Source organism: Pan troglodytes, chromosome 19 (genome assembly GCF_028858775.2).
Source record: "Pan troglodytes isolate AG18354 chromosome 19, NHGRI_mPanTro3-v2.0_pri, whole genome shotgun sequence".
In the NCBI taxonomy this organism is placed as follows: domain Eukaryota; kingdom Metazoa; phylum Chordata; class Mammalia; order Primates; family Hominidae; genus Pan; species Pan troglodytes.
The window spans coordinates 64,191,697-64,207,983 of record NC_072417.2 but is presented as its reverse complement, the minus strand read 5'-3'; the positions used below and the strand labels follow the sequence as shown (position 1 = coordinate 64,207,983).

The window sequence follows — 16,287 nt, the reverse complement described above, 5'->3', positions numbered from 1 at the left end:
AGCACTCCACTAGATAGAAAGTTGGGGGAGATATTAACATAAACAATAACATAATTTTTATTTTAAAGGAATGTTTAAATTTTATTTAATTAATTAAATTTATTTAAAGGAATTAAATAAGGCTTAAAACAGACCTTCAACACAAGGTGATTGATAAATTAAGAATTTTCACAGCACATAAACCATTTTAAAGTTGCCAAGTATCATTTCATATCAAAGTTAATATTTGAGAGAGCCTAAATATTTTCTGTCGCTGTTTTTCAAATCACCTAAAAAAATACATTCAGGCTTGTACAAAACTTTATCAGATCCTTTACTGTGCTTTGTGATTAGCAATGAATGTTAGTATTTTGAAAAAATTAAATAATACTGTAATAGGACACTTTTTCCACTTTAGTTCTATGTCAATAGGCAATTCCTTCTACATAATTTTAAGAATGATAAAAGTAGATTACGAAGATTTATATATATATATTTTAATGATGATATGTGTTTTTGTTGAAAGTTTTTTTAATGAGGCAGCTTTAGGAGTTTGAATTATATCTTTTGGTTTTAAAAGAATGACAAGTTAATTATTTAGAAAGCTACTTTTAGTCTGTTTAATCAGAATCTAGTTCTTTGCAATACTAAGAATATCTATATATTTAATAAACAATATATATCAGCTGTTTCTTATTTAGAGCCTACATATGAGTGGGAAAGTAGAAAATTAGGCACAAGATAGTTTTTGCAAACACTAACATTACTTCTGCTTCATTAGGTAATACTTGTGGTCTTTAGCTGTTTTATGTTTTATTATCTGTATTTGGGCTCTTTCATTTTTGTAGTCTAGTGTTGTCTATTGAGAAGCTTAAAGTTGTAATTTATAATTAATATCTAGAACTAAAGGTATCAGAAAATTAAGTTTATGAGTAAAAGTTAAAGGATTTCTGGTGATTTGCTTAGAGAACAGGGAAAATACGAATAATTTGATTATTCTTTCAAACATATAAAGGGATGGATAAGGAGTGTAGCAAGCTGTTTGTCTGTTATTTTGGAAGATTAAGTGAGAGAAAATGAATTTTTTGGCTTTGGTTGGTCATGAGGAAGTATTTCTTGGCCATGAGGGTGATACACAGGAATATGTGCAGAGGTTAAGCGTGGACTGTCCCTACGTAGAGACTTTAGGTAGGAGAATCATCAACTTTGTTGTGGATGGCTTAAGTAACATCTTCAAGACAGGGAACTTTCAGATCACTAAAAGTTTCTACCGCTGGGATTCTTTGAAGTTATCCTACTCTGTTTTGAGAATATGATCATTGATTCATGGTAGCTTTAAAATATGTATAATTTCACATTGTGTCATTGATTAATAACATATAATATCTGAAAATTTTTTGAAGTTGAGAGACATGGTAAAGGACTTAGTTGGTGAGGAGAGGTTGTTATTACTGTTTTGATGTGGTTGTCTGAGATTTCTTTGCTCTTAAGTCAGCCTTGCTTACCTGTTGGGACTTCTGATGCTAAATTGTTCAAGGAGAAGTTTCTGAAAGACCACATGTCAATCTTCTGAGGCCCAGCAACAGTTGGACTATCTGCCTTCCAGGAACAGTAAAAACTGATGATTCCTTTTGAGAAGGCAAATAATGAGTTGGATATGGCATTCTAGCAGGTCTGTTTCTCTTTCTTCCCCCCGTAGGCCTATCAGCAGTCTGATGGGGCAGAAGACAACAGAGATGGAAGGTGTTCCAAACTTGGCAAAGGCCATCATTCTCAGGAGGTAAGCTCTGATTTTGAGCCGGCAGAGCAGGTGGCTCTTCCTGCCTTAATTTTATCCTCTTGCTTTTTGGAAAGACGGATAGAAAGAGCGCTCAAAATGAGGCTGAAGTATCTCCATCATTATTATAAAGGGGAAATTTTGGATTTGTCTTTTGATTGTTCTTTTTTCTTGCCCCCTCACCTTTTTTTTCTTTTTAGATAACATGATTTGCCTTTTTTTTTTACTCCCCAGAAAATTAGCAGTTTTAAAAATGGCAGTTACTTATCAGTTGTTTTGGGATAGGATGAACAGAATCTTGTTTATTTCCAGTTAATCTCGGCTTGGAGCTAGTTTTGATGAGTAAAATGACAAGGTTTTAGAATTTTCCCTGAGATCGTTTTGAAGTTTAGGTTTATGTGATAACTATTAAACAAGAAATGACCTTTTAATACACTTCAAATGGAATGCAACAATATAGGTATAGGTTAACTTCATGGTACTTGAGGCTTTCGAGGATGTCTATAGTCCTTGCCAGGTGGGCTTTTCTTTCCTGCTTTCCCCTTCCCTTCTACTTCCTTTTCTTTTCCCTTTAACTGATTCCTTAGTGGCATTCAGGACTTTAAAGAGGTGGCTCTTCCACACTTTAAAATGACTTCTCAAAAGTGTTTATACCATCTTATGGGACTTAGGCCTTGAGTAAGCTGAATTCATTGGATATGTTGTTGTACTGAGTTATTGTAAGTATTTTCAGAAAAGAAAGGTTCTGAATTTGTATTATTTGATCTTGGTGTATGTGTGTATATTTTCTATGTATTATATGATCAATTATATATGATCTTTGTGTTACATGATTTATATTGTAAGTACCTACAAAGATAATAATAAAATTTAGGATCACAGTATATGTAAAGAAAACATGAAATACACAAAGTCATAAAACAGTTTCTGTTCAGGTTCTTGCTTGTAGGTGTTAGGCAGGAGAGAATATACCACCAGAAAAACATTCAGAAAATCATTTATAATAACAGACGTAAACTATCCTTTTTTTTTTTGAGACGGACTCTTGTTCTGTCGCCAGGCTAGAGCGCAGTGGTGTAATCTCGGCTCACTGCAGCCCCCACCTCCCAGGTTCAAGCGATTCCCCTGCCTCAGCCTCCCTAGTAGCTGGGACTACAGGAGTGTGCCACCATGCCTGGCTGATTTTTTGTATTTTAGTAGAGACGGGGTTTCACCATGTTGGCCAGGATGGTCTTGATCTCAGGATTTCACCATGTTGACCAGGATGGTCTCGATCTCCTGACCTCGTGATCTGCCCGCCTTGGCCTCCCAAAGTGCTGGGATTACAGGCGTGAGCCGTGGTCTTTTTTTCTTTTTTTCTTTTTTTTTTTGAGACAGAGTCTCACTCTGTCGCCCAGCCTGGAGTGCAATGGCATGATCTTGGCTCACTGCAGCCTCTGTCTCCTGGGTTCAAGCAATTCTCCTGTCTCAGCCTCCCAAGTAGCCGAAGTAAACTATTTTTAAAACATAATGGGGACCGGAGGCAATGGCTCACACCTGTAATCTCAGTATTTTGGAAAGCTGAGGCGGGAGGAGTGCTTGAGACCAGGAGATCGAGACCAGCCTGGGCAACATAGTGAGACCTTGTCTCTACAAAAAATCAAAAAATTATCTTGGCCTGGTGGCACACGCCTGTAGTGCCAACTGCTTGGGAGGATCACTTGAGCCTGGAGGATTGCTTGAGCCCAGGAAGTCAAGGCTGTAGTGAGCTGTGATTGTGCCATTGCACTCCAGCCTGGGAAACAGAACAAGACCCTGTCTCAAGAAAAAAAAAAAGCATAATGGGGTAACATACCTTTGATAATTTGGAATGCTAACTTTTAAGAGGATTTTAGTACATGTTTATAAGCTGATATATGTTAAGCTAACTGTAGTTGCTATAACGAACTAGCCACAAAAATTATATATTAATGACTCAAATGTTATTTCTTGCTTACGTAAAGTTTAAAAAGTGGATGTTTCAGATAAGTGGGTGGCTTTTGCGGAGACATGGGCATTTCCCCCTTTATAGCTTCTAAGTTTGTCTTACCTGCATTAAGTTGGAGGAAGGGTAAAGGGCATGGAGCATCGTGTGTGGAGGGTTTTTACTGGACCAGGCCTAGGAGTAGCACACATCACTTTTACTACTACTTCATTGGCTATAAGTCAGTCAGAGGCTACCTGCAGGGGCTGGGATGGATAGCCTAGCTATTTGCCCAAGCAAAAGAGGAAACTGTTTTGGTTAACATCTGGCCAGTCTTTGCCTCAGCTTAACAGCCTTAGTAGGGGCCATTAGTATGTTATTTTGCCCAAGTGTTGAGGCAAAGGAATGATTCTGCCTAAGGCTTAGCAACCATCTGCCTATTCTTTCTACTGTGAATTATCTGAGGAAGAGAAGAGAAGGACATTTTAATGAAATGTCCTTCTCTTATAGCATAAATGTTGAGATTTTCTTTTTGATCCCTTACCATTTGACTTTTTCTTTAAAAAATAGGTTATTAAATTAAGACATAATTTCCTCATACTTGTGTTAAGGGATAGGTTTCAAATGACTCTTTTTAAAATTGAAATCCAGGCTGGGCCTGGTGGCTCGTGCCTATAATTCCAGGAATTTGGGAGGCTGAGGCAGGAGGATTGCTTGAGCCCAGGAGTTCATAACCAGCCTGGGCAAAATAGCGAGACCCTGTCTCTATTTAAAAATAAAATTAAATTAAAAATTGAAATCTAATTCACATATCATAAAATCCACCATTTTATTTTATGTATTTATATATATATTTTTTGAGATGGAATTTTGTTCTAGTTGCCCAGGCTGGAGTGCAATGGTGCGATCTCAGCTCACTGCAACCTTCGCCTCCCAGATTCAAGCAATTTTCCTGCCTCAGCCTCTTGAGTAGCTAGGATTACAGGCACCTGCCACCATGCCCAGCTAATTTTTTGTATTTTTAGTAGAGACGGGGTTTCATCATGTTGGCCAGGCTGGTCTCAAACTCCTGATCTCAGATGATCTGTCCGCCTTGGCCTCCCAAAGTGCTGGGATTACAGGCCTGAGCCACCGCACCTGGCCAAAATTCACCATTTTGAAGTGTACAATTCAGCGGTTTTTAGTACAATTTTCAAGGTTGTACAACTGCCACCACTAATTCCAGAACATTTCTATCACCCCAAGAAGAACCACCCCCTCATACCTGTTTCACTTACTTCTGCTTTTCTGCTTCCCCTTGTCCCTGAAAACCACTAATCTAATTTTTGTCTCTATAGATTTGCCTGTTCTGGACATTTCATAATAATAGGATCATACAATATATGGTCTTTTGTGACTGGCTTCTTTCACCTAGCATAAAGATTCATTCATGTTGTAGCATGTGTCAGTACTTCCTTCCTTTTCATAACCGAATAATATTCTTTTATGGGATACCCTCCACCCCCATTTCAATTGCCTATATATCCTGCTAGAGCTAGAAACAACCAAAACTCTAACTTTGCTATTTGAAAGTCTGTAGTAATACAGTTTTGAAGAGCTGAGTATAATGAACAACCACTTTGGGAAGATATTCCTTGGGTTTCCTCTTGGCATCTTGACTTGTTTAGTTCCTCATAAATGGGTAAGTAGATAACTTAATGTTTGAACCATCTTTACAATGCTGTGGTTGCCTACTAGGAGTAGGTAGTATATTAGTCATCTTGTTTTATTTGTATAATTAGCTATCAGTGACACATCTGAATATAACTAAGCAGAATGATAAACCTTCTGTTTAATTTTAATGGGAAAGATAAACGAATTAGTTAAGGGCCTTAAGTAAGTAGACTGAGGTGAACAGGCTCTCATTTACTCTTCTACTGGAGTGGAGAGGAAGATGGAAGTGGATATGATACTTATGCTAGAGGATAATACTTACGTCTAATTTATGTAGATATTTTAACCCTTTTATTTTTTGTTTGCTTTTATTTTATTTTTTTAAAATTCCATTTTATTATTATTATTTATTTACTTATTTATTTATTTTTGAGATGGAGTCTGGCTCTATTGCCCAGGCTGGAGTGCAGTGGCACGATCTTGGCTCACTGCAACCTCCACCTCCCAGGTTCAAGCAGTTCTCCTGCCTCAGCCTCCCAAGTAGCTGGGATTACAGGCATGTGCCACCACACCTGGCTAATTTTTGTTTTTAGTAGAGAAGAGATTTCACCATGTTGGCCAGGCTGGTCTCCAACTCCTGACCTCAGGTGATCCACCCACCTTGGTCTCCCAAAGTGCTGGGATTACAGGTGTGAGCCACTACAACTGGCCCTGGCCTGCTTTTATTTTAGATGTTGCAAAATTCAGTATTTTGCCTGTTATTTAACAGGTTACAGACAAAATACATTTATATGAAAAGCTGAGACAGAGGTTAATTTAAGTATACTTTATGATTTATTTTGTATCAAAAACTTAGCGAAAAGATAGACGTGGTCAGCATACAATTTTTTTTTTTTTTTGAGATGTAGTTTCGCCCTGTGGCCCAGGCTGGAGTGCGGTGGCACAGTCTTGGCTCACTGCAACCTCCACCTCCCAGGTTCAAATGATCCTCCTGCCTCAGCCTCCCAAGTAGCTGAGATTACAGGCATGCACCACCACGCCCAGCTAAATTTTTTTGTATTTTTTGTAGAGATGGGGTTTCGCCATGTTGGCCAGGCTGGTCTTGAACTCCTGACCTCAGGTGATACGCCTGCCTCGGCTTCCCAAAGTACTGGGATTACAGGCGTGAGCCACTGTGCCCGGCCAGCATACAAGTTTCTAATATGTAACAGTAAGTTGAAAATATCTTAAAATACCACTTTTTGTGCATTAAAAACATGAAATTTTGTGTGTGAAAGAGATAGTAAAAGTTTGAGACCTGTAATTTTAAGACCTTTAGCTCTTATGAAAATAACAGGCATAAACTATGGTAATCTAGACAATGGAATATTAGTCAGTGCTAAAAAGAAATAAACTGTTTGTCCAGGAAAAGACATGGAGTAGGTTGTGTGTGGTGGCTCACGCCTGTAATCCCAGCACTTTGAGAGGCGGAGGCAGGTGGATCTCCTGAGGTCAGGAGTTCGAGACCAGCCTGGCCAACATGGCGAAACCCTGTGTCTACTAAAATACAAAAATTAGCCAGGCATGGTGGTGGGTGCCTGTAGTCCCAGCTACTCAGAAGGCTGAGGTACGAGAATTGCTCGAACCTGGCAGGCGGAGGTTGCAGTGAGCTGAGATCATGCCACTACACTCCAGCCTGGGTGAAAGAGCAAGACTCTGTCTCAAAAACAAACAAAAAAAAGATATGGAGTAACCTCAAATGCATATTACTAAGTGAAAGAAGCCAATCTGAAAAGGCTAGGTACTATATGATTCCAACTATGTGACATTCTGGAAAAGGCAAAACTATGGAGACAGTAAAAAGATCATTGATTGCCAAGGTTTGGGAGATGGTAGGGAGGGATGAATAGGTGGAGCACAGGATTTTTAAGGCAGTGAACTTATTTTGTTTGATACTATAATGGTGGTCACATGTCATATTTTTGTCAAAAGCTCTAGAGTATACAACACCAAGAGTGTACCCTAATGTAATTGATATATTTTGGGTGATAAGCATGTGTCAGTGTAGGTTCATCGATTGTAAAAGGTATACCACTCTGATTCTGGATGTTGATGGTAGGGGAGGTTGCATGTGTAGGGGGGCTGCAAATACATGGAAATTCTCTGTACTTTCATTCAATTTTGCTGTGACCCTAAAACGGCTCTAAAAATAAAGTCTATTAAAAATTAAAAGGGACAAGTCATCTGTAACTCCAGGTAGTTTGCATGTGCTAAATGCCCTTTTTCTGTGATAAATGGTTGCTATTAAATAAAAAAATATAGATATGTATGTATATTATTTATATGAGATTAGTAAATATAACCATTTCACCTTTTGAAAGAGATGGTTAGAGAATGGATTGATAGTTTATCAAATGTTATTTTTGAGGTGAAAGTAAGACTGTGTTGCCAAATGGAAGTAAATTTAGCAAAAAGTAACCCTGATGGGTTAGAAAGCTGTGAATGGAGGCTGAAGGAATTAATGATAGAAATAATTCAAAATGCTTAAGGAGAACAAAATGATTACTAGAACTTTAAGGAATTTTTATGGATGAACCTAAGCTTATGTGAACAATGGTCATATTCATTTAGATAAATATTGGAAATCTCCCAAAATTAATGGTATATTCTGTTATATGTCTCCTTCCCACAAGCCTTTTTTTTTTTTTTTTTTTTTTGGAGACAGAGTTTTCGCTCTTGTTGCCCAGACTAGAGTGCAATGTTGTGATCTCACCTCACTGCAACCTCCACCTCCCAGGTTAAAGTGATTCTCCTGCCTCAGCCTTCTGAGTAGCTAGGATTACAGGCGTGCACCACCATGCCCAGCTAATTTTTGTAGTATTAGTAGAGGGGTTTCACCATGTTGGCCAGGCTGGTCTCGAACTGCTGACCTCAGATGATCAGCCCGCCTTGGCCTCCCACAGTGCTGGGATTACAGGTTTGAGCCACCGCTCCTGGCCTAATCTCACTATTAAGTGGTGTACATTTGACACAAAGCAATGCAAACAAATTGATTAGGAAACTGGCATAAAATCAGTCAGGACCTGACTTTGTTTTGTGGCATTATAATGTTTTGTTCTGTAAGGTATAAACCCAGCTCTCTGACCAAGTCAGTTGACAAACATCTTATATAAAAGCTTCTCTCGGTGGGGCGTGGTGGCTTACGCCTGTAATCCTAGCACTTTGGGAGGCCAAGGTGGGTGGATCACGAGGTCAGGAGATCGAGACCATCCTGACCAACATGGTGAAACCCCATCTCTACTAAAAATACAAAAATTAGCTGGGTGTGGTGGTGCACGCCTATAGTCCCAGCTACTCAGGGAGGCTGAGGCAGGAGAATTGCTTCAACCAGGGAGGTGGAGGTTGCAGTGAGCCGAGATCACACCATTGCACTCCAGCCTGGGGACAGAGTGAGACTCTGTCTCAAGGAAAAAAACAAAACAAAACAAAAAACCCTTTTCTCTGAGGTTTGTTTAATGGTGTAAGTCAGCTAGGGCCGCCATAACAAAATATTACAGACTGGGTGGCTTCAATAGCACAAATTTATTTCTCACAGTCTGGAGGCTGGAAATCTGAGATCCATGGTACAAGCAGATTTGGTTTCTCCTGAGGCCTTTCTCCTTGGCTTGCAGGTGGCTGCTTTACCTCTGTGTCCTAATATGGCCTTTTGCCTATCTCTTGCTGTTATAAGGATACCAGCCCTGTTGGATCAGGGCCCCACCTTAATGACCTCATTCAACCTTAATTACCTACCTTCTTCTGCCTTTTTTTTTTTTTTTTTTTTAAAAAAAAAAAGACAAAGTCCCGCTCTGTCACCGAGGCTGGAGTGCAGTGGTACAATCTCAGCTCACGGCAACCTCCATCTCCCAGATTCAAGCGATCCTCCTGCCTCAGCCTCCCGAGTAGCTGGGATTACTGCTATTTGCCATGACGCCTGGCTAATTTTTGTATTTTTAGTAGAAACAGGGTTTCACCATGTTGGCCAGGCTGGTCTCGAACTCTTGCCCAGGTAATCCACCTGCCTCGGCCTCCCAAAGTGCTGGGATTACAGGTGTGAGCCACCTCGCCCGGCCCTTAATTATCTTCTTAAAGGCCCTATCCCCCAAATGCAGTCATATTGGGAGGTAGAGCTTCAACCTATGAATTTGGGGGTTGAGGGAGCACAATTCAGTCCATAATAGGTCAGGAGATAAGAGTTCTCTGTGGGGATGGGGAGCAAAGAGTGTTGTGACTTGACAATCAGATCCAGAAAAGTCTTACAGACCATTGTAAGAATTTTTTTTTCCTTTTAAAAATGAGATCGGAAGCTTTGAAGTTTTGAGCGGTTAGTCACTGTTTGATTCCATCTCTATTTTGAGAACGTAGGGAACAAAGACTAAGTAGAGAAACTAGTCAGGAGACTAGGATTATTATTGTAATAACCTAAGCAAGAGATGATGTCTTGGGTCAAGGTGAGAGTGATGAAGGTGGTAAAAGTGGTGAGATTCTGGTTTTTGGTTTGTTTGTTTGTTTGTTTGTTTGTTTTTTGAGATGGAGTCACACTCTTTCGCCAGGCTGGAGTTGCAGTGGCGCAATCTTGTCTCACTGCAACCTCTGCCTCCTGGGTTCAAGCGATTCTCCTGCCTCAGCCTCCCAAGTAGCTGGAATTATAGGCATGCACCACCACGCCCAGCTAGTTTTTGTATTTTTAGTAGAGATGGGGTTTCACCATGTTGGCCAGGCTGTTCTCGAACTTCTGACCTTGTGATCCGCCCACCTCGGCTCTCAAAGTGCTGGGATTACAGGCGTGACCCACCAAATTTTCTTTATCCAGTCTATTCGGTAACATTTTTGTTCTCTCCCTGAGAATGCTACAGTCAGAGCAATAAAGCTTGTTTGTTATGGTTCTGAATAGTTTGTTTAAATCCCATTCTACATGTTGAACTCATAGCCATTGTAGGATAACATAAGGAAGAATGAGTATTCAAGCAGAGGAAAGTGCCTGTGTGAATGGATGCACATTGTGTTTGAACTGAGGTGGGCTGGGGCTATACAGACATAAATACATCAGATCACTAACTCCTCCCCAGAGGTAACTACTATCCTGACTTGTAACATTTCAGATTAGTTTTGTGTTATGTCTTTGAATTTTGTATTCTTTTGTTTCTGCTTCTTTCCTTCAACATCATATTTGTGCTATTGGTCCGTGATGTTGTGTGTGGCAATAATTTGTTTATTCACGTTGTACAGTATTCCAGTACATGAATATTTATCCATTCTACTCTTGACGGACAGTTGGATTGTTTTCAGATTGTGCTTCTTTGAACATTGTTTTAAATACCTTTGGGTGGACATATATATAGGCTTTCTAGCAATGACATTTTTTTGTCATAGGGTTGGCAAACATTCGAAACTTAACTAAATCTTGCCAAACAGTTCTTAAATTGGGCATACCAAGTTACGGTGTATGAAACCATACACCACAGTTTATGAAAGTTCCAGTAGTTCCACATCCATACTGGCACTTGGTGTATTGTGTTTTTCACTGTAGCCATTCAGAAGCATAGTGGTGTTGCATTTTGGTTTTAATGTGCATGTCCCTGACTTGGGTACATATTTTGCTTGGCAGTTTGATGCCCTTTGTATCAAAGTATCTGTGAATGGGTTGTTTCTGTAAGAACAGAGGAGTTTTTTGTTTGAAGCATACTCCCCTCTGCCCAAAGTGATATCTTAAAGTAAACTCCAATATACAAAACAGATTAAAATGAGTATTTGCTGAGAAGCAGTATAGCATGGTAATTAAGAACACAGATTCTGGAGCCAGATTCTGATAGGAATCCTTGCTTTGCCATTTTCTATCTGTGTGACTTTGGGCAAGTTACTTAGCTCCTATTTGCTTCAGTTTCCTCATCTCTACCATGGATGTAATAATAATACTTTCATCGTAAGGTTAATGTTAGGCTCAAATAAGTTAGTTTATATGCAGTTCTTAGGACTGTATGGTACATAGTAAGCACTTGATATTGTTGGCTGCTATTAGTAGTGGTGGTGTTGGTGATACAAATTTATTTATGATTTTATATCAGCTCACAAGAATAATAAGGCTCTACTATTGAACACAAATTTGAAATTGAGGATTATGAATGATAGTTGGATTTTATTTTAGCCTCAGCATCCAATTTTTGTTTTTGTTGCACATTATCAAGAAAATAATGATTCGAAAAGATGAACAATTGAAAATAGATATGGTTTGTCCAGTAGTCTCAGAATTCCTTTAAGCTTTTAATCAGTTTAAATGACAAGTAGTAGAAAATGTTTATTTTGAAATTATTAAATATCCATAATTTGCTTGGATTTCCTGTTTTTAAATAAAAATCATAGAATTAAATTTTATTAAAAATTAATTTATGGTTTTAGTGTCTATTATTTTATCACAACACATCTGCATAATAAATTTGCTTATTATCGCTTTCAGCCACAGGATAAGATGAGCAGCAGATGTACTCAACACTTGTGTGGCATGATAAAATGTGCTCCGTGGGTACTGTAGTGTGTATTTGCTCTCTGGTGCAAATGTAATGAGCCAGCGACACATAGGCTTGAATTAGAAACAAATCAAAACAAAGACAGCTACAGTTTTCCTAATCACATATTTTCAAGATATTTAAACAAATTATGGCAAGTAAAGGTACACAAACCCAAAATGAATTTTCTGGGCAGCACAAGGTATGTTTTGTTTGGTGTCTGGTGTGTTAATACTAGGAGGCATATAAAACATTCATTTATCTGCTGTCAGAATATTAGTTCATACTAGTTCCTTCTACAGCTGTCCTCCACAGTCACCAGTTGTAGATTACACACAGCCTTGCCTGTTTGCGGCCAGCTGACCCTTAAACCCAGGGAACATTTTCAACTATGCTAAGGCTTTCCAACAGACTAAATGAGTACCCTGACAAACTCCTCTAGCACCAGCTTTATTTCTCCCCAGACTGTCTCCCACTGCTCCTTAGCCAAGTATGGGCTCCTCCAGTCTGGCCAGTCTCCCCTCTGCCTCACCACCACCCTCTGCCTCACCACAGGCATGGTTTTGTGTTCCCTTCTCTGTGGTAACAGTGTCAGGAATGCTCTCATTACCATCTGTCTTGAGTACTGTAATTTCTTCCTTTGTGGTTCTGTGTGGACACCACCTCCTCCCTGAATCATTCCTCTTTGCTATCAGTTATTCTTTCCTGTGGAATCCTGTCCTGACATTCTGTATCTCAGGATCTATTAAAAAAACTTTTTTTTTTTTTTAATATCTTGAAGTTGTACTCTGTGAGCACTACCTCAAGTCAGTGCCACTCACAAAACCCATCAGCAGAGGGAGCTAAATAAAAGAAGATGAGTCCCTGAAATTGAGGAGACCTGAAACAGAAAAAGTACTTATGAACAATCAACTTTCACAAACTGCCAGTGCTAAAGAGCTTGAGTAGTGTTGGAAATACATTATTTGGGCCCTAATCCCAGTTTAAAACTTTGATGAGGTGATTTGTGTTTTTGAAAGAGTTAATTCTGTATCATGTTAAAAAAAAAAACTGTTTAGGGGGATGACCTGATAAATATAGGAATATTAGAGAACCAATCTAATGTATTCCGCTCGTCTGAAAGTTTTCATTATTAAGGATGATGAAATGAGGTCACTGCTTTGTGAAGACTTGCATATGGAACACTGAGTCTGAAAGTTGCTAAGGATTATGGATAGCCCATTCTGAGTTTAACATGTACTTTTTCAAGTAAATTTCTTATTTTGTTTTGATCAAGTGTATGTATCTTAATTTCAGTTAGCAGACTTGAAGAAAGAGAAGCAGAACTGAAGAAGGAATATAATGCATTACATCAAAGACACACTGAGGTGGGTTTCTAGGTTTTTCATTACCATGCTATTATTGAGACAAAGAAATGAACCTTAGAAAATATGTCTTAATTTTTCTTTGAAAATCAGAATTTTTTAAAAAAGAATAATTCTTGGGGATTCTTTCAAGAAAACATTAAATTTCATGTGGCATTTACCTAGTTACCAAATGTCAACTTTTCTTGGAATTAGCTTTTCATGGGGTGAATTAGTATGCTACAGAATAATTTAGTTATTTAAGGCAGCTATAGTACTTCTCTCCTTGGCTGGCTAAGCAAAAACCTGTGTGCACATAATGAAGTTTCTGTGATGCTTAGATGAGAGAACTGATTTTTTTTTATGAGTTTGGAAATTATGGATTGGTAAGTTATTAGTAAAGAGTCTCTACATTTATTATCCATTGTAAAGGACTTATTTGCATTAAGCTTATAACAAATAATATAAGCACAAATTATAATGTGTTAAAATAACTCAAAAGTAGGTTTTTTGCATGAGTTTTCAGTATTTTAAATTAACAGTTTCAGCACAGTCTCCTCAAAGGAAATTAGAAAATGTACTTGAGGGTTTTTTAACCTTTTTATGATTCCCTGTCAGCCTTTCATGTTGCTTTTGTTTCTGTTATCTTAATGTGAAAATTATTTTTGTATGTCATGGTCAGTCTGGGGTTCACATACCCAAATAAATATAATTTTTATAGTTTTATACAATATTTGTTACATGAAAAAAATAATTCCTCTCTCTTTCCCCTTGCTAGTCCTATATTTCCCATGATACATATGGTTCCAGTCTTAGCCCGTTTTTTTGTTTGTTTTTTTTTTCTCCCTAGTTTGTGTGATCTCTTATCCTGCGTCTGGTAGAAACTATGTTGTTGTTTTTCTTTAGAAGAGTATAAAAACCTTTATAATCTATAATCATAAAACAATTTAAAATCATGTTTTGGAGAATATCCACACAGATTGTATTCTGTATACAGTAAGCATATTAATGCTACAAAGATTGTATTTACATTATTATATTGTAGCTATATTCTGTTGTTCCTTGTGTGTGTGTGTGAGAGAGAGTCTTGCTCTGTTGCCCAAGCTGTAGTGCAGTGGCGCAATCTCGGCTCACTGCAACCTCCATCTCCTGGGTTCAAGCGATTCTCCTCCCTCAGCCTCCCAAGTAGCTGGGATTACAGGTGTGTGCCACCATACCCGGCTAACTTTTGTATTTTTAATATAGTAGAGACAAGGTTTCTCCACGTTGGCCAGGCTGGTCTTGAGCTCCTCACCTCAGGCAATCCACCCCCCTCGGCCTCCCAAAGTGCTGGCATTACACGTGTGAGCCAGTGTGCCTGGACGTTGCTGTTTGTTTATTTATTTATTTAAAAAAATGTTTTAATACTAGCCATTGCTTTTAAGGAACAGAAAACCCCACCACACATTGCATTTGAATAATGTGGTTAGCACTTTCTTGGGGTAGGGTGTAGAATTTTTCCCTGTTAGCCTTGACACGTGAGATTTGATTATTACAATCTTAGCTTAATAACCATACCCAAAGCATGAAGTATCACAGAATTGATATCCAGTAGCAGATGGAAAGGATGGTCCATGAAGGGCTTGAACCATAGAGCTCAGGGAAGACAGGAGCAGGTTATACAGCAGCTTTTTCAGTGGTAAAAAATACCCACATTTGGCCAGGTGCGGTGGCTCACACCTGTAATCCCAGCACTTTGGGAGGCCGAGGCAGGCGGATCATGAGGTGAGGAGATTGAGACCATCCTGACTAACATGGTGAAACCCCGTCTCTACTAAAAATACGAAAAATTAGCCAGGCGTCATGGAGGGAGCCTATAGTCCCAGCTACTCGGGAGGCTGAGGCAGGAGAATGGTGTGAACCCGGGAGGCGGAGCTTGCAGTGAGCCGAGATCACGCCACTGCGCTCCAGCCTGGGCAAGAGAGCGAGACTCCATCTCAAAAAAAAAAAAAACCAAAAAAACCCACATTTTGGCTGGGAGCAGTGGCTCATGCCTGTAATCCTAGCACTTTGGGAGGCCAAGGTGAGCAGATCACTTAAGCCCAGGAGTTTGAGACCAGCCTGGGCAACATGGTGAAACCCCGACTCTACCAAAAAAAAATATATACAAAAATAGCCAGGCATGGTGGCCTGCACCTTTAGTCCCAGCTATTCAGGAGGCTGAAGTGGGAGGATCACTTGAGCCCAGGAGGTAGGGGATACAGTGAGCCAATATTGTGCCACTGCACTCCAGCCTGGGCAACAGACCCTGTCTCCCCAAAAAAAAAAAAGCCCTCACATTTTAATGACATTTGTTAGCCATTAAGGTTTAATTTTAGTGGATATTAAGATTTAATGGCATTTGGTGGATATTAAGATATTAAGGTTGCTAAAAGGCCTGTTACTGATTTTCACATCATTCATTTCAGTGCCTAAACAATGTACTCTATGTGCTGTTTGCTTAAGTAGTACTTATTAAAGCTGATAATTATAAATACATATATGTTATATATATATATATATTTTTTTTAATTAGGGTCTCACTCTGTTTCCCAGGCTGGAGTGCAGTGGCGCAGTCATAGCGCACTGCAGCCTCAACCTCCCGGGCTCAAGCAGTCCTCCCACATCAGCTTCCCAAGTAGCTGGGACCACACACGTGCATGCCAATTTTTTTTGTGTGTGTGACAGAGTCTCGTTCTGTCACCCAGGCTGGAGTGCAGTGGCTTGATCTCAGCTCACTGCAACCTCCGCCTCCTGGGTTCAAGCGATTCTCCTGCCTCAGCCTCCTGAGTAGCTGGGATTACTGGAGTGTGCCACCACGCCTGGCTAATTTTTGTATTTTTAGTAGAGGTGGGGTTTTCCCATGTTGGTCAGGCTGGTCTCAAACTTCTGACCTCGTGATCCATCTGCCTTGGCCTACCAAAGTGCTGGGATTACAGGCGTGAGCCACCGCTCCTGGCCAGTGCACGCCAATTTTTAAAATGTTTATTTATTTTTATTTTTTGTAGAGATAAGGTCTCACTATGTTGCCCTGGCTGGTCTGGAACTCCTGGG

The 16,287-nt window shown here is 39.4% G+C and overlaps 1 protein-coding gene across 10 annotated transcripts in view; it reads left to right on the top strand.

The window, feature by feature from the left end:
- The window catches only part of SPAG9 (sperm associated antigen 9), a 154,510-nt gene that overhangs the window by 50,499 nt on the left and 87,724 nt on the right, over nucleotides 1-16,287 (top strand). For 8 of the 10 annotated variants that reach the window (XR_010153334.1, XR_010153333.1, XM_001171158.7 and 5 more), the window contains exon 3: nucleotides 13,169-13,239. Coding sequence is in view for 7 of the 10 variants with exons in the window: in XM_001171158.7 (XP_001171158.1) it covers nucleotides 13,169-13,239 (71 nt within the window). In the remaining 3 variants the exon portion in view is untranslated. Of the gene's footprint in view, nucleotides 1-1,678; nucleotides 1,760-13,168; nucleotides 13,240-16,287 lie in introns of those variants that run through there. The other 2 variants (XM_054671194.2, XM_054671195.2) reach the window with 2 other exon arrangements.